Source organism: Haliotis rufescens, unplaced genomic scaffold (assembly GCF_023055435.1).
Source record: "Haliotis rufescens isolate VD_foot unplaced genomic scaffold, xgHalRufe1.0.p SCAF_15, whole genome shotgun sequence".
Lineage (NCBI taxonomy): Eukaryota > Metazoa > Mollusca > Gastropoda > Lepetellida > Haliotidae > Haliotis > Haliotis rufescens.
This window is the reverse complement of record NW_025963835.1, coordinates 11554888-11579347: the sequence shown is the minus strand read 5'-3', so window position 1 is coordinate 11579347 and position 24460 is coordinate 11554888. Positions and strand designations below refer to the sequence as shown.

At 44.2% G+C, this 24460-nt stretch overlaps 2 protein-coding genes across 4 annotated transcripts in view; one reads left to right on the top strand and one right to left on the bottom strand.

The window, feature by feature from the left end:
• The window catches only part of LOC124110432 (E3 ubiquitin-protein ligase CHFR-like), a 42921-nt gene extending 38877 nt beyond the window's left edge, over window positions 1-4044 (top strand). The window contains exon 21 of the mRNA XM_048396133.1: window positions 2977-4044. Coding sequence (XP_048252090.1) covers window positions 2977-3016 — 40 coding nt within the window. The 3' untranslated portion in view covers window positions 3017-4044. The remainder of the gene's footprint in view (window positions 1-2976) is intronic.
• Window positions 4045-6819: 2775 nt separating this feature from the next.
• On the bottom strand, window positions 6820-21023 carry LOC124110431 (zinc finger protein 62 homolog). Of its 3 annotated transcripts, XM_048396130.1 has the most exons (9): window positions 20891-21017; window positions 20240-20430; window positions 18083-19667; window positions 14451-14660; window positions 13470-13606; window positions 12567-12646; window positions 11553-11636; window positions 10392-10486; window positions 6820-7918 (listed from the first exon to the last, which is right to left on the bottom strand). In XM_048396130.1, exons 3-9 carry the CDS (start codon window positions 19646-19648, stop codon window positions 7583-7585), a joined length of 2508 nt encoding a protein of 835 aa, XP_048252087.1. In that variant the 5' UTR covers window positions 19649-19667; window positions 20240-20430; window positions 20891-21017; the 3' UTR covers window positions 6820-7582. The 3 variants fall into 3 exon arrangements, with proteins under 3 accessions (XP_048252087.1, XP_048252088.1, XP_048252089.1); XM_048396131.1 differs by lacking the exon at window positions 20240-20430 and having other exon boundaries at window positions 20891-21020; XM_048396132.1 differs by having other exon boundaries at window positions 7782-7918; window positions 12567-12666; window positions 20240-21023.
• Window positions 21024-24460: the final 3437 nt, after the last annotated feature.

The following is a 24460-nucleotide window of genomic DNA, read 5'->3' as shown; positions in this document are numbered from 1 at the left end:
GTGACATGGTTGAGACTTGTGGTGGTTCTTCCACTTCTTATTCTTGTGATGTTTGAAGTTACCTCCCTTTATCGCCTCAACATTTGCCGTAGCATTTTCCATTTCAGCCGCAGTATTTCGGACCACTGGTTGTTGCCTTTTCACAGTTTCAGACTGTCTGGCCATCTTGATAGCTTTTTCAAGGGTTAATTCACCATCCAGCTGTAGTCGTTCAGATAGACCAGTGTCCCTTATTCCAACCACTATCCTGTCACGAATAAGATTATCCTGAAGTGTTCCATATGCACAATGTTCAGCCAGACCATAGAGCGCAGTGATGAAGCTATCTACAGTTTCACCTGGTTCTTGTAGTCTCTTGTTAAACTTGGCTCATTCGAAGATAACATTTCTTCTAACAGTGAAAAAGTTCTCAAAGTGAGTTTTCACAACGTCAAAATCAGCCACTTGTTGTTCATTAAGTCTAAATGTAGCTAATATGTCTTCTGCCTCTTCCCCCATAGAATAAACAAGCGTGGAAACTTGCAAATTACCATCTTTAGTGTTCAGTCTTGATGCTAATCTAAAGCGAGCAAATCTCTTTATCCATTTTGGCCACTCATCAGGCTGCTTGAAATTGAAACGATCAGGTGGAGACACTTGGAATGTAGCCATGCTTTTTCTGATGAAAATATCCACTGGGATAAATGAACAGCTTCTGTAATCCTCAGTAATTGTGATTGCAAGCTAGGATGTGCTTATGACTTCAGTTTATCAGTCAAAATGTTCACTCAAACTAGCATGTGAGTTTAAACATTAGCACTATCACTGGCTATTCACTTCAATTATTTTGGCACAATGCCAAATTCTAGTCCATCAAAATTGCATTAAATAGCTCACTCAGTCTCTGTAGATTCATATCCGACTTCTGACACCATGCAATATCTAAGATGGAGGCCGGATGGCTTCAGATTAGGTTTATTAAATGAGTTACATGAGGCAGCCATGTTCTTGTCTAGAGGCCATCTTGATCATGACGTCATCATGACATCATCACTCTTTTAGTGACGTCATCAGTTCATGAGTACTATGATGACTGTTGATACTACACAAACAACATGGGTGCTCTCACAATGCAGTACCAATCAATGTCTTCTTGTACTACTGTAGGATTCCTGACCAGAAATGCTCACAATGTTTGAGAGAGCAGGAGGTCGGTGGTTCTCTTCACAATCAGATCTTAGTTCTTAATACTGCTAAACAAAGATCTGCGGGCATCCCATTACGGGGCTCATCAGAACAATACTTTCTGGAATTTGACTGACCAATGAAATGACTGACAAGAAATCGACATTAGTCAACCAGAAGGCAACTTTCTTCAGCTGTACAGCACTAGTTTCAAACTGGCGACTTTCATTGCAGACTAGATCTACATTTTGACAAATTTCTTGATTCAAAATTTGAAAACTTTAATGGTTGGCCGAGTTTGTATGGCAGTACTTCACACAAGGTAGACTATCATTTTGACAGAATCAGACGTACAACCTGTCATTCGGAATTCCCCGTGTTACCCTTTTCGAGGTTGCATGATTAGAAATTACATTCCGACTGTCACGATCCTCATCTGGCTAGCGACCCACTGATTGGTCGGATGAAAAGTTATTCTGACGTGACCCGTAATGGGATGTCCTCAGGACTTTGTTTTGCGGTAGCGACAACTAATATGTGATTTTAATGAGATGGTTGTTCACTCACCTGGCCGTGTCATACCAAACGATATTAAGACATGGTACTTGTTGTTACCTTGCCCGATGCTCACCATTCGTTGGATGAAACAGTGACTGGCCAGTCAGTATAGTGTGACCATGTGGGGTATCCATGTTAAATTGCGGCATGATATCTTCATGAGATAGCACCACAAAACCAGCACAAGCCCAATCTTAGGACGCAACTTTTAACCTCATTTCTACCCGTGAAGATCCGGGGTAGAATAGGTCTTCATCAACCCATGCTTACTGTAAAAGGCGACTATGTTTGTCGTAAGAGGCTACTAACGGGATCGGGTGGTCAGGCTCGCTGATTTGGTTCATGCGTGTCTTTGATCCCAATTGCATGGATCGATGCTCATGATATCAATCACTGGATTGTCTGGTCCAGACTCGATTATTTACAGACCACCAGCGTTTAACAACAAACAAACAAACAAACAACCTCATTTCACATCACCTCCCCTCCCAATCCTTGTCTAAGAGAATACCCATGGCACTTGATAGTATTCCTTAAATTTCAAATGAATGTCATTTGTAAAATGAAAATGACAAAGTTCATCATCTGTATACAACTATTACTCCTCTCAGTGGGCTTGCAGCAGAACAGGTCCCCATTACCCAATGCTTGTCTGTGTCGGGCTGCAGTTAACTGGAGCTGGGGGGGAGGTCGAAAGTTAGGAAGTAACTACAATGAGGTCACAGAGTCTGAATTTTTAGAAGTCAGAATTTTCCAGATACAGCCATGCATTGTTATTGTTTGAACAATTAGATTGATTGATATAAACCTACAAATTTGCAGACACTTTGATTCTGAATAACTTCAAATGTTGCTAGGGCTACCAAGTGGCCTTGCTTTGGATTGTTGTAATATCTGTTGAAACATGAATATTGACCTCTATTCAAGCATTGGGACAAACCTTTTTAAAATGAGTAGCTTATTAATAATACTTACGCTTATTATTTTGTCCCTTGAGTACTTCAGTAGAATTGGTCCCCAACAACAAATGCTTATCATGCAAAGCAACTGAATGGATCAGGTGGTCAGGCTCGGTGGCTTGTTGCATGTCATCATACCCGACTGTATACAAAGTGGCTCATAATATCAATCACTTGTTTGTCATGTCCAGGCTTGGCGATTACAGGCCACAGCCAAATAGCTGGAATATTGCAGAGTTAAGTGTTAAACAACAAACAGAAAAACAAATCTTTAATCAGTTTGTTTTCATTGCAGAAACTTCAACCATGTGTGTGACCAAACAAGAAAAACCTAGCATACCCTAGCCCTGGTGCAGACATCCAGGTGTTCCTCAGAGAGAGCAGACTTATGACTGTGTGATGCTAAGTCATCTTATGTTACAAGAGGCATTATTTGCTTATCAACTGATATATGTAATGAATGCATAAACTAAGTTGTTGATCAGGTAACCAGGGTAACAGCTGGGTCAGTTTATTGCAGCCCCAGGGTGTTGTGCTGTGATAAAGTGTTGCCCTGGTCAGTTGTACATAGTGCTATGTATAGTGACTGTTGTGATGAAGCATGGTTGTGTTGGAGCCCCGCAGTCAGATGCATTCCCTGTGGGGATTCCTGATGTCAGTCAAAATGACAATGGTCATGTGTGGTCCTGACTACCGTCATATTGTTTGAATATTGCTGAGTGAGGCGTTCAACACCAAACAAGAAAGAGAACTTGTTTACCTTGTATCATGTTCATGCTGGACCTATTCTGACCAAGAACCCTCGCAGGGCCTGGAGACTGTGCTCTGGTAGTTCCAATGTATGGCCTATATTACTGTATTCAATACGATTAGTGACTGTCCGCAACGCTTATAATATATGCTGTAACTGTACATCTGGGCGGCTCCCTATAAACAATTTTGATTTAGAATTTAGATTTTTCGCAGACTGTCCCATTGTGTTTTCCTAATAGATCCCCGATCCAAATCTGCATCTCACTTTATATGTTTCAGCAAAGTGCATGTGTCGTGATCTAATGACAAATGCAACATGATTCACTTCTCAAGCCACTTGCCTTCAAATATCACTATGTGTAGTTACATTTTAGATCGTGCAACAATACATTTTCTTGCCGAGCTGGAAAATGGACTGGTAAAGATATTAATCTGCCATTGCACTGTGATGGCAGCCAAATATATGTACACTCTCAATGATTCTAGGACCGCCTCCGTGGTCTAGTGGTAGAGTGTACACCCGGAAAGCGGAAGGTCCGGGGTTTTATCCCCGGCCGTGTCATACCAAGAGACGTTAAAAGACGGTACTTGTTGTTACCCTGTCTGGCACTCAGCATTAAGGGGCTAAAACAAGACCTGGTCGGCTCGGAGTCAGTATACTGTGTCTGAGTGGGGTATTCATGTTAAACTGCGGCATGGTATCGCAGTGAGCTAGCACTATAAATCGGCATCAGTCCGGACTGTTACAAGCAGCCACACACACACACACACGTGCATGCGCATCACTATATAAGTGCAATAATCTTAGACATGATGTTCAACTCCATTTGACCTCACCTCAATGATTCCAACCCAATAAGTACATAGAAAGTTGTATGATCCAAAATGTAAGTACATATATTTGGAGGCAATTGTTTTGTGAAGCAAATCGTGTTTCAGTTTCCGTGGGATTATGATTCATGTACATTATGGTAGGGTAGTAAGTGCAGTATGTTCCTAATCGGGAACCTATTAAGAAAACAGTATGGGACAGTATGTAGCAACAAGTCAATATCAAAATTGTTTATAAGGAGCTGCACAGAGATACGGTTTCTATGCTAAAACAGTGATATTTCTAGGCACTTCTTGTCTCAGTACTTTTTCCTCCATATATGGCATTTAGCAGCTGCAGTATCAGTAAACACTGGGTTGACTGATAGATTAAGGAAGGAACAAAGAGGCTGAAGTCCTGAAGTAACCTTGTCTTTTACTCCACAAATGTGTTCAAGATTTTGTTTTCTCCTCACCAAGTCCCTTACAGCATTGATCTAATCTGAGACAGTATCACACGTCATGGCAGCCATTGTGTTGAATGCAGTAACATGGTAATTCTGATGTCACATGACTTGATTTGTACCTAGAAGGCACCAACCAATAAATTACCACAGATTTATCCTATATTGTGCCTGTGGTTGTCCTTTTCACTGAACTCACTGGAGGAAGGAGTTGGCAATGTTTCAGCCATAAAGCAACGTGTCCCAACTTGAACGATTGTTTAAGGTTCATCTGAATGAAAGTCAAGGCGTATATAATGGCCTGTTTGTCAGGCATCTGTTAAAATCTCCACAGAAACCTCTGAACCTGACACTACACATGCTTGTTCCCACCTCTGAACCCATGAAGCTGACACTACACTTGCTTGGTCCCACCTCGGAACCCATAAAGCTGACACTACACATGCTTGTTCGCACCTCGGAACCCATAAAGCTGACACTACACATGCTTGTTCCCACCTCTGAACCCATAAAGCTGACACTACACATGCTTGTTCCCACCTCTGAACCCATAAAGCTGACACTACACATGCTTGTTCCCACCTCTGAACCCATAAAGCTGACACTACACATGCTTGTTCCCACCTCTGAACCCATGAAGCTGACACTACACATGCTTGTTCCCACCTCTGAACCCATGAAGCTGACACTACACATGCTTGTTCCCACCTCTGAACCTATAAAGCTGACACTACACATGCTTGTTCCCACCTCTGAACCCATGAAGCTGACACTACACATGCTTGTTCCCACCTCTGAACCCATAAAGCCTTGTGGTTAAAGCATTTGCTCATTCTGTCACTATGCTGAGTTGTGTCACCGTGCTGAGTTGTGTCACCGTGCTGAGTTGTGTCACCATGCAGAGTTGTGTCACTGTGCAGAGTTGTGTCACTGTGCTGAGTTGTGTCACCGTGCTGAGTTGAGTCACCGTGCTGAGTTGTGTCACCATGCAGAGTTGTGTCACCATGCAGAGTTGTGTCACCATGCAGAGTTGTGTCACCGTGCAGTTGTGTCACCGTGCTGAGTTGTGTCACTGTGCAGAGTTGTGTCACCGTGCAGAGTTGTGTCCCTGTGCAGAGTTGTGTCACCGTGCTGAGTTGTGTCACCGTGCAGAGTTGTGTCACTGTGCAGAGTTGTGTCACCATGCAGAGTTGTGTGACCGTGCAGTTGTGTGACCATGCTGAGTTGTGTCACCGTGCTGAGTTGTGTCACTGTGCAGAGTTGTGTCACCATGCAGAGTTGTGTCCCTGTGCAGAGTTGTGTCACTGTGCAGAGTTGTGTCACCATGCAGAGTTGTGTCCCTGTGCAGAGTTGTATCACTGTGCAGAGTTGTGTCACCGTGCAGAGTTGTGTCACTGTGTAGAGTTGTGTCACCGTGCAGAGTTGTGTCACTGTGTAGAGTTGTGTCACCGTGCAGAGTTGTGTCACTGTGTAGAGTTGTGTCACCGTGCAGAGTTGTGTCACTGTGCAGAGTTGTGTCACCGTGCAGAGTTGTGTCCCTGTGTAGAGTTGTGTCACCGTGCAGAGTTGTGTCACTGTGCAGAGTTCTATCACTGCGCAGATTTCTGTCACTGTGCAGAGTTGTGTCACCGTGCAGAGTTGTGTCACCATGCAGAGTTGTGTCACCGTGCAGAGTTGTGTCACCATGCAGAGTTGTGTCACCGTGCAGAGTTGTGTCTCCGTGCAGAGTTGTGTCACCGTGTAGAGTTGTGTCACCATGCAGAGTTGTGTCACTGTGCAGAGTTGTGTCAACTCAGGTGTGCCAGGATGCAATGATTGTGAGTTTTGAATTCCAAAACATTGGAAAATAATAAAAATTAAAGACTCGCTACTAATATCATTCAAGGAAGTATTAAACCCAACTTTGCTCACTCACTCCAGCTGACTGTATTTTGACATTTGTCCAGTAAGGACAAATTGAAGTTTTAGCCGAAATAACAGGACTCAATTACACAAAAGGATCTTAATGTTAAGACTATTGTATGTCTATGTTTATCAATTTTATTAACAATAGTCTCTGAACTAAGATCGTTCTGTGCAACATCAATTAAATCCCACCAATAGGCCAACAAAATTCAAGAAAAATTATCCACAAGAGCACAAAGCGTCCATTATTTTCACGAAATACATGCATTGGAGGTCTTTCTTTGACATCAATAATTGAACGCTGATGAGGCGCCAAAGCGTAAACACAACCAACTACACCTGTGTCGAAACAAGGCAGGCAGTTGCACGTGCAGGACGAGATGTGGGTACAATACAATGTGGGAACGAATCACTCCTGGATGAGTGATGACAAAGGAACAGTATACATTCATAGGCAGTTTCAGTTATTTGGCTGAAATTGTTTGTGAGAAATAAATACACCGTTAGAATAATATTGTCATGTCATGTCATAAACTTATGATAGGGTATGATTAGAAAGCCTTGATACTGTGATAGAATCTCTTTCCTATTGACAAACACTGTACTGCTTAGAAATACAAATGCATTGAAGACTTGCCGGTAAGTGAGTATGGTTTTCTGCCCCTTTTAGCAATATTCCAGCAATATCACGAGGGGACACCAGACATGGGCTTTACCCCACTCCCCTAGAAGACTTGAACAACACAACAAAACAAATGTCACATTATGTATTGTTTCCCTGTTTTTTACAAACATAAACAAGTGGTATACAACAGCTGGTAAATAGTAAGTCAAAACAAGATCTGATTGAAACATGTTTTTCTGTCAAAGGTTATCATCAGTGAGTACCAAAAGGCTTCCAGATCTAACATATCGTGTGACATTTATGTTAACCAGACACCAGATGAAAGTAAGATATATTGATGGCTGTCAAGGTTGTATATCCAGAACCACCTGGGTCGCCCCATCAAATGCTGTTTGTGGTGATATCTCATTCACTATGATTTCCCCGTCAGAGAGTGTGTGTCTTGTTACATCCAACAGCTGAATTGGTCCTGCAGAATACAGCAGGGGCTTCAACACAGTGGTAGACAAAAAAGACTGTCGTGCTACAGAGTTCTCTCCCTTGTGGTCAGAGTTGTTCCCCTTTGTATGTGCCAATGAAGAATTGTGTCTTGGTCTGTGGACATTCCTCTGATGTTTGAGAAGATTCCCTTTGATTGCTGTCTTGTATGGGCAGTGTTGACACACGTGAGGCTTTGAGTCCTACAGACACATGACAAAGGCAGAGTGACAGTGGAACAAAACCATTCAGATCTCTACTGAGTACAATTTATTGACAGTTCAAAATGCATGCATTGTTCATCCAGCTTATCCTAAATCTGACGATAAATTGATGATTAAAAGACGACAAACAAAATTAGATGTTCCACAACAACACAAGATAACAAAACCTCACCTCAACACTAACCCTAGCTCTTGCAAGGACATCTAACCTGTGTGTGAAGACACCTACCCTGTGTGTCAGGACACCTACCCTGTGTGTGAGACACCTACCCTGTGTGTCAGAACATCTACCCTGTGTTTGGGGACACCTACCCTGTGTGTGAGTCACCTACCCTGTGTGTGAGGACACCTACCCTGTGTGTGAGTCACCTACCCTGTGTGTGAGTCATCTACCCTGTATGTGAGTCACCTACCCTGTGTGTGAGTCACCTACCCTGCATGTGAGTCATCTACCCTGTATGTGAGGACATCTACCCTGTGTGTGAGACACCTACCCTGAGTGTGAGACATCTACCCTGTGTGTGAGACACCTACCCTGTGTGTGAGTCACCTACCCTGCGTGTGAGTCATCTACCCTGTATGTGAGGACATCTACCCTGTGTGTGAGACACCTACCCTGAGTGTTAGACATCTACACTGTGTGTGAGGACACCTACCCTGTGCCTGAGTCACCTACCCTGTGTGTGAGACATCTACCCTGTGTGTGAGGACACCTACCCTGTGTGTGAGTCACCTACCCTGCGTGTGAGTCATCTACCCTGTATGTGAGTCACCTACCCTGTGTGTGAGTCACCTACCCTGCATGTGAGTCATCTACCCTGTATGTGAGGACATCTACCCTGTGTGTGAGACACCTACCCTGAGTGTGAGACATCTACCCTGTGTGTGAGACACCTACCCTGTGTGTGAGTCACCTACCCTGCGTGTGAGTCATCTACCCTGTATGTGAGGACATCTACCCTGTGTGTGAGCCACCTACCCTGAGTGTGAGACATCTACACTGTGTGTGAGGACACCTACCCTGTGCCCGAGTCACCTACCCTGTGTGTGAGTCATCTACCCTGTATGTGAGGACATCTACCCTGTGTGTGAGACAACTACCCTGTGTGTGAGTCACCTACCCTGTGTGTGAGACACCTACCCTGTGTGTGAGTCACCTACCCTGCATGTGAGTAACCTACCCTGCATGTGAGTAACCTACCCTGTGTGTGGGACACCTACCTTGTGTGTGAGACATCTACCCTGAGTGTGAGACATCTACCCTGTGTGTGAGTCACCTACCATGTGTGTGAGACACCTACTCTGTGTGAAGGGACACCTACCCTGTGTGTGAGGACATCTACCCTGTGTGTGAGTCACCTACCCTGTGTGTGAGACAGCTACTCTGTGTGTCAAGACACCCAACCAGTGTGTCAAGACACCTACCCTGTGTGTGAGACACCTACCTTGTGTGTGAGACATCTACCCTGTGTGTGAGACACCTACTCTGTGTGTCAAGACACCCAACCAGTGTGAAGGGGCACCTACCCTGTGTGTGAGACACCTACCTTGTGTGTGAGACATCTACCTTGTGTGTGAGACACCTACCCTGTGTGTGAGACACCTACCTTGTGTGTGAGACACCTACCCTGTGTGTGAGACACCTACCTTGGGTGTGAGACACCTACCCTGTGTGTGAGACACCTACCTGTGTGTCAAGACACCTACCCTGTGTGTGAGACATCTACCCTGTGTGTGAGACATGTACCCTGTGTGTGAGACACCTACCTGTGTGTCAGGACACCTACCCTGTGCAAGTCACCTACCCTGTGTGTGAGACACCTACACTGTGTGTGAGACATCTACCCTGAAGACACCGTCCCTGTGTGTGAGACACCTACTGTGTGTGAAGACATCACCCTGTGTGTGAGGACACCTACCCTGTGTGTGAGAAAACTACCCTGTGTGTTAGACATCTACCCTGTATGTCCTCTACCCTGTTGGGACACCTTCCCTGTGTCTGGGGACACCTATCCTGTGTGTGAGACACCTACCCTGTGTGTGAGACATCTACCCTGTGTTAGAGGACATATATCCTGCGTGTGAGACACCTACCCTGTGTCTTGGGACACCTACCCTGTGTGGGGACACCTTCCCTGTGTCTGGGGACACCTACCCTGTGTGGGGACACCTTCCCTGTGTCTGGGGACACCTACCCTGTGCGGGGACACCTACCCTGTGTGGGGACACCTTGCCTGTGTCTTGGGACACCTACCCTGTGTGGGGACACCTTCCCTGTGTCTGGGGACACCTACCCTGTGTGGGGACACCTTCCCTGTGTCTGGGGACACCTACCCTGTGTGGGGACACCTACCCTGTGTGGGGACACCTACCCTGTGTGGGGACACCTTCCCTGTGTCTGGAGACACCTTCCCTGTGCCTCGGGACACCTACCGTGTGTGGGGACACCTACCCTGTGTGTATGCATCAGCTTCACATGCTGAGCCAGCCTGTTTTTCAATCTTGTTGAGAAATCACAGCTGGAGTAGGGACATTGCAAGGACTTCTCTGAAACCAAGACACAGGTACATCAGTCATCTCATCATAATTACATTCAGGGACAGCATTCATGACTTAACTGAAACACATGTTCATAAACAAACCCTTGACGTGCACCAAGTGACTTGGCCCCATTCCCACTTAGGCAATATCCTAATCATTTCTTTCCCTCCTCCACTCACCAACGCTCACTCACTACACTACAATCAGACAATCTGAATTGTAATACTAAGTCACAAACTCTGATAAATACACATCTCATGATCCCTGCTGTAGACCAATGTCATTAACATCAGGTAGCCAACTCCCATATGCAATCTCTCTGTGGAGATCTGATAAAACGACCCGAGGAGGTCGCTTCAGGTGAACCCTCATCAACCTTTGACCTTCCGGTCTACATGAAGGATGCATGGTCTGAGCTAATCAGATGTCTGCTTCTAAAAGGATTAGGTTTCATTTTTTACCACCTCAATTCTTAAATTTTGATCTATAAACAAAACCCACACAGAACACAAATATTCCTTTATTATTACACCCTTTTGGGTGTAAGATGCCATGGCACTCAGAAACATCAGGGATTATCATGTAAAACAACAACACATACAGAGCTTCCTTCACTATTTCCATTTGGAAATATGTACATGCATATGTCCTACACAAAAGAAGTGCCAAGACAGACTAACTACAGTAATATGAAAGAATCAAGCTTCCTTTAACTTCAATTGAGTAGTATAATGTTTGTTACATAAATGTGAATTACATTATCCTGAAGTCTTGTGTAAAACCTGTTTTTTAACAGAAGATGAAAGTCACGTATCATTTTATTAGTCATGTTATGCAGTTGAACATAATTTGTACTTGCAAGAATATACCGCTAATTCTAATTCCAAATTGGATGCAGCAACTGGATGTAGTTGTCAAAGTTTTTGTACAAGCTTACAAGCCTTAAAGTTGATCGGCTGATAAATACGTTCACCTGACATGTCCTGTGAGTGATTGTCAGATCTCACACTGAGAGGTACTATCAGAGTCAAAGACCTGGAGGAAATTGCCACGTATCCGTGGTCTGCCAAACCTTTATGTACAATCCTGTGACTGCGTAGATTGCCAGCAGTGCTGAACTTCTTGTGACAGACTTCACACATGTACTGCTGGATGCCTGGAAACAGACGTTGCATAACATGTACAGTTGACTTGTTAGGCTATCTTTGGTTGTATCACTGCCAACATCCATAAGCATCGAATCAAACCCTGAACAGTCAATGGACTGTACCCTCTGCCCCGACACTACTGTGTTAAATATTAACATTGGACCAAACCACAAACTTGCATAATCAGAATATAACCTGGCTCCTGCAGCTATTAACATTCAAACAGATAACACATTTCTGCTGAAATGACTGATATTGATCAAATAAAAGAATTGTTCAAAGGTTAAAAACAGTGAAATACATAAAGTTTTAGTGGGCGTATGTACTGCATATGAAATTTCAGAAAAACACAAAGTTTGGCTTCATAAAACCGTGAGTGTTCAGTGGATAGATATGAGTCTGGTGTACCTACCTTTGTGAGTATTGACATGGCCGGTGTACCTACCTTTGTGAGTATTGACATGGCCGGTGTACCTACCTTTGTGAGTATTGACATGGCCAGTGTACCTACCTTTGTGAGTATTGACATGGCCGGTGTACCTACCTTTGTGAGTATTGACATGGCCGGTGTACCTACCTTTGTGAGTATTGACATGACCGGTGTACCTACCTTTGTGAGTATTGACATGGCCGGTGTACCTACCTTTGTGAGTATTGACATGGCCCGTGTACCTACCTTTGTGAGTATTGACATGACCGGTGTACCTACCTTTGTGAGTAGTGACATGACCGGTGTACCTACCTTTGTGAGTATTGACATGACCGGTGTACCTACCTTTGTGAGTATTGACATGACCGGTGTACCTACCTTTGTGAGTAGTGACATGGCCAGTGTACCTACCTTTGTGAGTATTGACATGACCGGTGTACCTACCTTTGTGAGTATGACATGGCCAGTGTACCTACCTTTGTGAGTATGACATGGCCGGTGTACCTACCTTTGTGAGTATTGACATGACCGGTGTACACCTGTCTCCTGAAGGTCTCAAACTTGCAGTCAGCTTCAGGACATCGGTATCTGCAGGGCCAAACAAACAACTACTACTATTAATAATAATTCTTAAACCGATCATGGTTGGTAGGTTTGAAGTCGCGAAGGTAGGGGTGCAACTTACATAGTGTACCCTCAAGGTAGGGGTGCAACTTACATAGTGTACCCTGAAGATAGGGGTGCAACTTAGATGGTGTACCCTCAAGGTAGGGATGCAACTTACATAGTGTACCCTCAAGGTAGGGGTTCAACTTACACGGTGTACCCTGAAGATAGGGGTGCAACTTAGATGGTATACCCTCAAGGTAGGGGTGCAACTTACATGGTGTACCCTCAAGGTAGGGATGCAACTTAGATGATGTACCCTCAAGGTAGGGGTGCAACTTACATAGTGTACCCTGAAGATAGGGGTGCAACTTAGATGGTATACCCTCAAGGTAGGGGTGCAACTTACATAGTGTACCCTCAAGGTAGGGGTTCAACTTACATAGTGTACCCTCAAGGTAGGGGTTCAACTTACACGGTGTACCCTCAAGGTAGGGGTTCAACTTACATGGTGTACCCTCAAGGTAGGGATGCAACTTACACGGTGTACCCTCAAGGTAGGGGTTCAACTTACATAGTGTACCCTCAAGGTAGGGGTGCAACTTACATAGTGTACCCTGAAGATAGGGGTGCAACTTAGATGGTATACCCTCAAGGTAGGGGTGCAACTTACATAGTGTACCCTCAAGGTAGGGGTTCAACTTACATAGTGTACCCTCAAGGTAGGGGTTCAACTTACACGGTGTACCCTCAAGGTAGGGATGCAACTTAGATGATGTACCCTCAAGGTAGGGGTGCAACTTACATAGTGTATCCCGAAGGCAGGGGCGTGGAATGTTTGGTGTACTTGTGCTGGACTAGGGTCACTCTGTCCAGGGTGGAGAAAGGACACACATCACACAGGTGGGGATGAGACTTCTTGTGCTTCTCCTCCACATGCCTCTGGAAAGGCAATGGCACATGTTGCAGGGGAAATATTTAGGTTTAGGTTTATGTTAGTGTGATGCCATCTTGCTGAGGCAAGGGAATTAACTGATTATAAAATTCCAGTTTCCACCCTCGCCAAACTTAGCTGGAATTCCAGAGTTACATTTTGACTGGACTAACAAGTCTATGCAGTCCAATCCAAATCGCATAACAAAGTAGAAATCTGTTCCATAAACATGGATTTCAACGTGCAGATTTCAGTCGACTGCAGGATTTGCAAAGCATGTGTACCATCAACTGGGCGTCATGTTTTTAATCAAGATGCTCAAATGATTTGACTAGTTTTATTCCAATATAGATCTTGATTATCGATCAGATAGCTTAGACTGGGCCATTCTGTTTGAAGCAAATGCAAGTGATATAGGAGTCTGATTGGTCAGTAGGAGGCTATAAAAGGGACATAACTCGTAATAGCCACTGGTGGTGCTACAATCGAGCCACAAAATTTCAGCGTAGTTTGGCAAGGGTGGAAACTGGACTTTTGTAGTCAGTTAACTTCCTTGCCTTGGGGAGATGGTGTGATGTAATTTGGGTGGTCATTGGTCAGTGAACACACTGGTTTAAATTTCCCCATCACTGGATTCAGGGCTGACAAGCAGTGACAACATTGTGTATCATCTGTATGTATTCATGGGCCAGGGATGTGGCGTATACAGACCCACGAAGTATTGACAATGCTGCATGGGCACTACGTGAAAAATCGTAGAACTAGACCTGATGTTTCAGCAGGATAAAGCATACTAAGACAAGGTAACCTAAGTGCCAACCACTTGCATTGTCCAGTGCCATGCCAACTCACCTTCCTGGCGCCGTGCTGAGAGAACACCTTGTCACAGAGTGGACACTGGAACCTGCGTGCCCGTGTATGTGTGTTTGTGTGTAGTGTCAGAGAGCCGAGCAGCTTGAAGTCCTTGCCACACCACTCACACACATAGGGACGTGTGTTGGAGTGAGACGTCACACGATGAGACTCGAGACGGTGCACCTCCAGTGTCTCATAGTCGCAGGCCTGGCAAATAACATTACCATGGTTACTCCATATATTATTAGACATGTTACAGTTGTGTGACAATTGACAGAGATAGTGATATTGACTAGCATATACCGGTAGCCTACAAAACAATTATGACACAATACATTTCTCAATTTTTTTCTAATGCTGACAATATTTTGTGGAACCCAGCCAGCTAAACTTCCCTTTTTCATAATGTAGATTATTTATTATAATATTCTGCAGTTATGGCATAGGAATACCATATTTTTGAGTACCTCAGACAAGAAATAATACAATTTATCTATAAACATATTAACAAGAGTCATCTGGAGATGACATATACCCCTGTTCTGGTGCAACTCGGAAAAGGAATTTAGCTACTAATACCCCACTTTTGGTTCATTGCCATAGGATAACTTCAATTCAGTGAAGAAAACATAATGCTGTTAGCAGGTTAGGTATTTTTCAACATCTCACATCATCAAAGGCACCAGTTCACCACTAGACTGATCTGTATAGCAAGTTTCATCTGGAAATATTCAACAGTTTTGGAGCTCTGCTCTGGAAACAATCACTACCCACGTTTTCAATATACATGATATATAAGTCCACCTTGTCATCATGAAAAAATATATATTTATTATAAAAAATCCGAAATCATCAAAAGGCATGAGTTCACCACTAGACTGATCTGTATAGCAAGTTTCAGAGAAACATTGAAGGTTTAGGTGTTCTGCTCCTGAAACGGAAAACGAACTGATGAACAGACATGCTGATTGCTAATCCCCCGTACTTTTCAAAACGGGGGGGGGGGGTGTTAAAAGGAGAGGGGACTTTGGCAATGGTCATTTAGACTTAGACAAAAGAAAAGTTGAGTATTTGAGGAAAGTCACATGATCAAAATAACACACACTAGTGTAGCGAAGTAACAATTATCAGCAAGGACATGCTAATACAATGGCACTCCCTATAAAACCGGAATTCTACTAGCCGTTTGGATAATCAAAAGTATTTGACCAACCGACACAGACTATCAGGCGAGTGGAAATTTGCATCCCTTCACATAATCATTATGCAGATGATACAGTGGATGAAGGGTCATTTCTTTCTTGTAAACTATACTCAACTGCAAAAGAAACGTCAATTCATGAAAATACTTCATAAAAGTTTTGCATTGAAATATCAATGCATTTTTGGAGGTACCTCGTTTTTTATGCTAGTCTGTACAAAGTCCTGAATGCTTTCCATGAAAATCAAAATTCATTTGTGTTTCCTTGAGCCTTTCTGATAAACAGCACCCCAGTTCTCAGACCCAACATTCTTGTCTCTATGCTAGCACCATGCCAAGGCTTACGAAGAATCACAGAAACCAGGCTTTATGACCACAGCATGCTGTTGGTGACCTGGCATCATTCCTGTAATCTGTAGATGGTTCTCAAGAGGACATTAAACACATTAGCAAACAATCAAGCAGTCTGACCAGCATGCAGTTGTCACCTGACACTTGAGCATGGAACTGGCTGGGGTTGAAGGCTACACTGTGTCCGTCACACCCCACACTCACTCACCTGACACTTGAGCACCTGGAACTGGCTGGGGTTGAAGGCTACACTGTGTCCGTCACACCCCACACTCACTCACCTGACACTTGAGCACCTGGAACTGGCTGGGGTTGAAGGCTACACTGTGTCCGTCACACTCCACACTCACTCACCTGACACTTAAGCACCTGGAACTGACTTGGGCTACACTGTGTCCGTCACACTCCACACTCACTCACCTGACACTTAAGCACCTGGAACTGGCTGGGGCTACACTGTGTCCGTCACTCCCCACACTCACTCACCTGACACTTGAGCACCTGGAACTGACTGGGGTCGAAGGCTACACTGTGTCCGTCACTCCCCACACTCACTCACCTGACACTTGAGCACCTGGAACTGACTGGGGTCGAAGGCTACACTGTGTCCGTCACTCCCCAAATTCACTCACCTGACACTTGAGCACCTGGAACTGACTGGGGTCGAAGGCTACACTGTGTCCGTCACTCCCCACACTCACTCACCTGACACTTGAGCACCTGGAACTGACTGGGGTCGAAGGCTACACTGTGTCCGTCACTCCCCACACTCACTCACCTGACACTTGAGCACCTGGAACTGACTGGGGTCGAAGGCTACACTGTGTCCGTCACTCCCCACACTCACTCACCTGACACTTGAGCACCTGGAACTGACTGGGGTCGAAGGCTACACTGTGTCCGTCACTCCCCACACTCACTCACCTGACACTTGAGCACCTGGAACTGACTGGGGTCGAAGGCTACACTGTGTCCGTCACTCCCCACACTCACTCACCTGACACTTGAGCACCTGGAACTGACTGGGGTCGAAGGCTACACTGTGTCCGTCACTCCCCACACTCACTCACCTGACACTTGAGCACCTGGAACTGGCTGGGTCGAAGGCTACACTGTGTCCGTCACTCCCCACACTCACTCACCTGACACTTGAGCACCTGGAACTGGCTGGGTCGAAGGCTACACTGTGTCCGTCACACCCCACACTCACTCACCTGACACTTGAGCACCTGGAACTGGCTGGGTCGAAGGCTACACTGTGTCCGTCACACCCCACACTCACTCACCTGACACTTGAGCACCTGGAACTGGCTGGGTCGAAGGCTACACTGTGTCCGTCACACCCCACACTCACTCACCTGACACTTGAGCACCTGGAACTGGCTGGGTCGAAGGCTACACTGTGTCCGTCACACCCCACACTCACTCACCTGACACTTGAGCACCTGGAACTGGCTGGGTCGAAGGCTACACTGTGTCCGTCACACCCCACACTCACTCACCTGACACTTGAGCACCTGGAACTGGCTGGGTCGAAGGCTACACTGTGTCCGTCACACCCCACACTCACTCACCTGACACTTGAGCACCTGGAACTGGCTGGGGTCGAAGGCTACACTGTGTCCGCCACACCCCACACTCACTCACCTGACACTTGAGCACCTGGAACTGGCTGGGTCGAAGGCTACACTGTGTCCGTCACACCCCACACTCACTCACCTGACACTTGAGCACCTGGAACTGACTTGGGTCGAAGGCTACACTGTGTCCGTCACACCCCACACTCACTCACCTGACACTTGAGCACCTGGAACTGGCTGGGGTCGAAGGCTACACTGTGTCCGTCACTCCCCACACTCACTCACCTGACACTTGAGCACCTGGAACTAGCTGGGGCTACACTGTGTCCGTCACTCCCCACACTCACTCACCTGACACTTGAGCACCTGGAACTGGCTGGGGTCGAAGGCTACACTGTGTCCGTCACACTCCACACTCACTCACCTGACACTTGAGCACCTGGAACTGACTGGGGTCGAAGGCTACACTGTGTCCGCCACACCCCTCACTCACTCACCTGACACTTGAGCACCTGGAACTGGCTGGGGTCGAAGGCTACACTGTGTTTGGAGTATCTGTGACCAGCGACAAGCTTCAAACTCTTGAACTGGTGGCCACACTCGGGGCATCCGTACCAGGTGTGTCGACCCTTCTCCACAACCTCACACTGTCCAACAACCTTGTCATGGCTACACTCAACTCTTTGAACACTGGAAGAACTTGAAGACTTCACCTTTCCCTTCTTAGCTTTGTGTTTACTTTTTCGAGATCTTTTTCCCCTCTTGTCCTCCGAATCTGGGGATTCATCATTGTCTTTGCCAACACTCTTCCAAATTGTCGGCATCCTTTTTCCTCTTTTCGATCTCAATACATGGACGACGCCTTCAACCTCTATTTTCCTATCTTTCCCCTCCTCACATCTGTCAATATCAACCCTGGGATCATCGTCAGTGACATTTCTGTGCCCCTGTTGCAAAGACTTATCTTCATGACTGTCAGTGTTGCTTGTGATGTTCCTAATGGTGTCCGCCACAACAGGGGTACTGACTGTAACACCAGACATATGTTCCCCTTCGTGACTGTCTACTGATGTAGCTCCATCAGTGTCTGTTGGATCCATGTCCATGGCTGTCTTGTATGCCTCCTGTACAATATCAACATCATGACAATCCATCCCTCCATCATTTGTCAACTTCATGTACATATTAGTGTTTTCCATCTTAACATTGTCTTCACCAACTGATTTTTGTTCATTATCCTCTTCAGATGTATTGAACTGTTTTGCTTTTTCAAATTTCATGTTATTTTTCTGCTGAATATTAATCCCATGTAAATTATATTCACTGTTATCTTCATTAATCATCTCTGTAACATTCACACTCGGTATACTCAGAATACTGACAGTCACATTTTCTGTGTCAATTGACCGGCGTAAAGTGGACGATTCTTGAACTTCATTTGCTGTCTGACTTGTCCTGGTCACTTGTAAAGACAGATTAGATCTTTCAGGTTTTACATCTGAAGTTGCCTCATCTTCGTAGGCTGTAGCTGGACTGTCTTTACCAGTTTGAGAGTCTATGAGTACATACTCCTCTGTAGCAGTATCCCTCACACACACAACAAGCTCTGAAGTCCCATCATGCAACACAAGTGGGTACACTGAAGATGCTGATTTTGTTTGAATGTTTTCACACATATGATTGTTAACCTGATCAGATTGAGGAATTGTACTGTTTTTCAAGTGATCAACCTGTTTCGTATCTTCCTCACTGATTACTTTCCAGTCTTTTAATATTTTCAAGTTATATGTATTGGTATCTTGTGGTTGTAGTTCACCAGTGTAAATAACTTTCACGACCATCTCCACTTCTCTTAACGTCAGATCAGAAAGCCACAATGTCCTTGCATTACTTTTCTTTGTAATTTGAGCTTTAAAAATCTCACTGCAAGCTGCTAGAACTAAACTGTGAACTTTCACCTCACCATCCTTGGCTTGGAGGGTCGTGTCACACATATACGACTCTTTGTAGAATACATATAGTGACCGCATAATGTTTCCCTGATAGTGTGAAAAAACAACCATTGTTTTAACATTCAGGAATCTGAAAAGCAAATTTAAAGAAATAATCTATAACATGATACAAAATTTATGAGGGAATAATATCAATAAGGCTAATTTTTTGTCACACCTTATCAAATTGATAATTTCATTACATCTGCTGTTCATGTCAAAATTCACATCATCATGATCTTGGTGATTCTGGTTTGCATATGCTGTAAATCTTTCATCAAATCCTCTGGCCTTCAGCTTGTGTTCATTTAACCATTTTCAACATGAAAATATCTTCGTTCAACATCCTTCAAATGATTTTTCTCCAGAGGAATTATTCCCATGAAACATGTTTACAGGAAAAAAAATGTCCAAGATATATTAACACTGGCACTAATCCCATGTGGAAGTCATCATGCTTGTAAGTTTAGCCTGACCCCTAGTGGTGGAACAACACACCGATGCATCAGTGGATCGCGATTTTCTCGATACAAGAATCAATCAGTCGTACACTAAGTAATACGTATTGATTCTTACCTTCAGTGTTTGGCGTAATAATTGTTACACTAAACCCTAATAAGAAGGGAAAATAAGTAGGATTGTCATCCATTGTGCCATGCTTACCACTGTCATCTGTAAATCGTCAGTGTGCCAGGTATTTGGCCATCCTGTCTATGAAACAATCGGCTCAGAGACCACAGACAAAAGCACATGCAAGTTTCAAGATATGTCTTGGATCGGGAGCAAGGTATCGTGATACATATCGGATCGGGAGCCAGGTATGTGATACGTCTCGAATCGCACTGTTGGTGTATCTGTAAGCAATGTATCCTACCTAAATATTATACCAGGGGAAGTTTTACACTAAAGTATAGTATAGGATAAGATTAAACACACTGGTATGGGTTCAAATTCACTAGGGAGAATCATCCTGACACTAGAGAATTTCATCCCCGGTATATAAAATAGGGTAGGATAATATTCACTCTTACATATCGTCTCAGCCCTACTGTCCTCCAGGTGTTCTAGAACTGGGTTAAACATGAAGTGAACAATCGGATGACTGGGATAAGAATAAATAACCTGAAGAGACTAACATATCATCTGACAACATCAATTCTGAGGCAGGAAAAACTGAGGTTATCATTTCACTACTGCCGAATTTGGTAACTATCCAAAAATGATCGTTGTCAAGTATTTGGAGGCGATAATCCCACGTTTTCACAAGAAGGGAAGTTTTTTCAGGGTGAACAAAACAGAACAATGTTTATTCACCAAGGCATAAACTGTTCTTCGTGTTATTTGGCACGATACTATTCTGCTTGAACATTCTCAAATTTGTAGTTTATGTTCCAGCGCATGTGGTAGCTTGAATACTTCCGGTAAGCTCTGGCTGGGCGAATGTCTATAGAAACATTCAAAGCGCTATTACTTTGACGCATTTTACATGAAGGACTCGTCTAACTAGTCTTTGAGTTATGTCCCTTCTCCCAGTCTTTGTCAAGCTCTGTGCCAGCGCGTGAACAGAGGATTCGCTGGAAAATATTTAACTTGAGATCTTGCATTGCCTTTTGAAAAATAATATTTCAATACTCCACCAAAGAAACAGTGTTTGTCAATTAAAAGAAGATGCAAATAACACCTAAGGTCACTATAACTGTAGAAGGACAAACGGGAGTCGTTGCCAAGCAGCCGTTGTGTTTGGAGATAAACACATGTTGGAGGTATCATCAAGAATGAAGTTTAAAATTAGAAGATTATTGAGCTAATCCGTCTTTCCAACTAAATACTACATTATTTACAAAATGCAAGGTATTTAAAAAAACACGATCAAATCGGACATCCTTTAGAATAGGAAACAATGGCCAACATAGTCTTACACCGCTGGTATGTTTAAGCCGACTTGTACAAACGTGACGGGGCCGTGTGTACGTGACGTTCTGAAGGGAAGAAGCCCACCAACAAGTGTGGAGAGAAACATTCCGACATCGGCTACAACAGGAAATGAACTAGTATCATGTTGCTTTTCTAAACACGACTGTCTGGGAGATCCCCGTTCAATGGCGTCCCTGTGGTCATATATGTGGGAGAGTATCCCAAATAGGTTGTAAATATAATAAAGTTCAAAGACAATACTCTAATTTGTCGAGCCTCTTCAGTTATCAGGAGAGACATACTAGTGAGCGGCACCCACAAAATCTAAAAAAATGACCCACTAATGCCCTGCTCATTTTCTGCAAAAAGATCATCTTAGGGAGTAAAACATAACGTTTACTCACTCACTTACTCAATATCAAGACTCGTCACGTACACGAGACATATGAGCGCTGTCCACTAGCCAGATGGCCCCATCCAGTAACCAAGGTCCACTTAGCCTATATTGTATATATTGCCGCATTTTCGTCTCGAAGTAGTTTGTCTAAAATATTCGTTATTGATTTATGTTTCAAGTATAAAGCATTCGCTCGTCACGCCGAAGACCCGGGTTCGATTCCCGATATGGGTACAATGTGTGAAGCCGATGTCTGGTGTTCCGCGCCATGATATTGCTGGAATATTGCTAAAAGCGGCGTAAAACCATACTCGCTCACGCACTAAATAAAGGTTTATTGATTGATCAAGCAAGTATTTGTATTAAATTATAGTTAAATGTATATGTGAAACCACCGCGTCAACATGAAGTTAAAACTGTGTGCAGATAATCACAGCTAGCTGTGTAATAAAATCGAGACAGTTTTATAATGACTGCAATAATGCGGAAGGTGTCAACGTGTATTTGCAGATGACACGGGATGGCGTGGGATCACAGTTCGATGGCGAGTCAGTTTTGGCTGTGTTTTCAAGTCGAGACAGAGTTTTATAATGACTGCAGTAATGCGGAAGGTGTCAACGTGTATTTGCAGATGACACGGGATGGCGTGGGATCACAGTTCGATGGCGAGTCAGTTTTGGCTGTGTTTTCAAGTCGAGACAGAGTTTTATGATGACTGCAATAATGTGAATATGATTCAGTTTCAAGGGTACAAAGTAAAAAGTGTCTTTTCATAATTTATGATATGACCTGTGCCCTATCACGTTCGGGCATCACTTCTGAGTGTAAGCTTCCATGTGTGGATCCAGCAGTTCCAGCACAGGTGTATACATAGAGAGGCGACGGGGTGGCCTTGTGGTTCGACTCCCTACATGGGTACAATGTTTAAAGTCCCCTGTCGGAAGCACCACAGTACCACCACACTCACTCACTAAATTATTTTTTAAACTATAATTTGTGTGTCTCGTGTTTAATACAGTGCATATTGAATTTCCAGATGAGAGTACATTTTAATTATAATATTTAAAAAATTCTAGCACTCCAGGACACTGGTTTACTGAGGCCTGCGACCACCGTGTCGCGCTAAGGTTGTTTTGTTTGTTTGTTTGTTTAACGCGGCACTCGGCAATATTCCAGCTGTATGACGGCGAAGGGTTCTGTTCAATATAACATACTTCGTGTACCTTTGAGAACAAATGTCAGGCTATTTCTAAGTCAATGACATCTGCTGTGTGATTATGTAATCACTCCCTGACATGCGTGGTAACGCAGAAGGTGTCAAGGTGTATTTACAGATGACACAGGGTGGCGTGGGATCACAGTTCGATGGCGAGTCATTTTTGGCTGACGTGACTGACATGTCAAGCGAGCTCGTGTCGTGGCCAGTTTGTCCGACGTCCGGCGTAAGCATCTTCTCATCAGAGACCTCTGGACAGATGAAGCTAAAAGTTCAATTGCTGGTCCCTACCAATGACACCCCGATTCGTTCAAGAGGTTCAATTTTGATTTTCAATATGGCTACCACGGCAGCCATATTGAAATTCTTATTCATGGACATTACTCAGACGATTTTGTTCAAATTTGAATGAAATTTGGTATATGTGTAGTTAGTAGTAGATATCAACATATATGGTTCGGTTTTGGGGGATTTTAAATTTTAACCTTGTTTTCGCCATGGTCTTAATTTTCTCTAAAAGGCATATTGGCTCTGTAAACGTCTCCTCTGAAACTGACAGACTGAGAAGGCTGAACTTTGGCATGTCTCTCCTTATCGACCGACCATTTGATATCCTGGTGGGGTCCCGGGATTTCCTCCTCCCCAAAATAATTGTCCCAGAAAATTCTTGAAAAGAATAATTATGCCTCAGACCGTTGACAAAAATAGAAATTGTCTGCCACAAAAATGACCTTGTTGCAATGCAAGTTGTCTTTCTTTTTAAAATACATTCATGATCACAGTTTTAATTTAAAGAATATCTGTTTCTGCAGCTGTAGCTGTCAAAAGTTTCTACTCTCAATACAAAATCCCAGAACCCCACCCCGATTACATTTCCGACCTTTGCTATTTTTCAAAATGTCTAGGGTATTTGCATGTGTCACGTGGTGCAGTTTTTGTATCAGTTCACTCACTAGTGAGTAAGTGCATGAGTTGGGTTTAACGGCGGTTTTAACAGTATTCCAGTTATATCTCGGCGTGTCAGCTTAATGTGGGAGGAAAGCCCGAAGTGATGCAGGTCTCAGACGTTTACTACTTCGGTGAAACCCACGAGCAAGGGTATGGTGCTGACAAACCTAGAAACATAATCGGGGCGAACCGGGATTCGAACCCATAGGTTTCTGGCGTTTCTGGCGTCCGCAACTCTGAACAGCGAATCTCGGCGCCTTAGAAGACTGGGTCACCCGTGCCCCCTTTACTCTCTTGGAATGTCACAAGGCAATGTACTCGCGACGGAGGCTTCATCTACTGAATAAAGACTTGAAATTGAACAAGGTGGTGACTCCTTTTGGGAATAAGAAGTTCAGGCACAACAAAG

Coding starts and splice junctions, on each gene's coding strand:
- LOC124110431 (XM_048396131.1), bottom strand. CDS start 19,648: ATGGTTGTTTTTTCACACTATCAGGGAAACATTATGCGGTCACTATAT. Junction 14,661..18,082: donor TCCAGGTGCTCAAGTGTCAG/GTGAGTGAGTGA, acceptor GTTATTTGCCAG/GCCTGCGACTATGAGACACT. Junction 7,919..10,391: donor AGCTGATGCATACACACAGG/GTAGGTGTCCCC, acceptor ATGTGTCTGTAG/GACTCAAAGCCTCACGTGTG.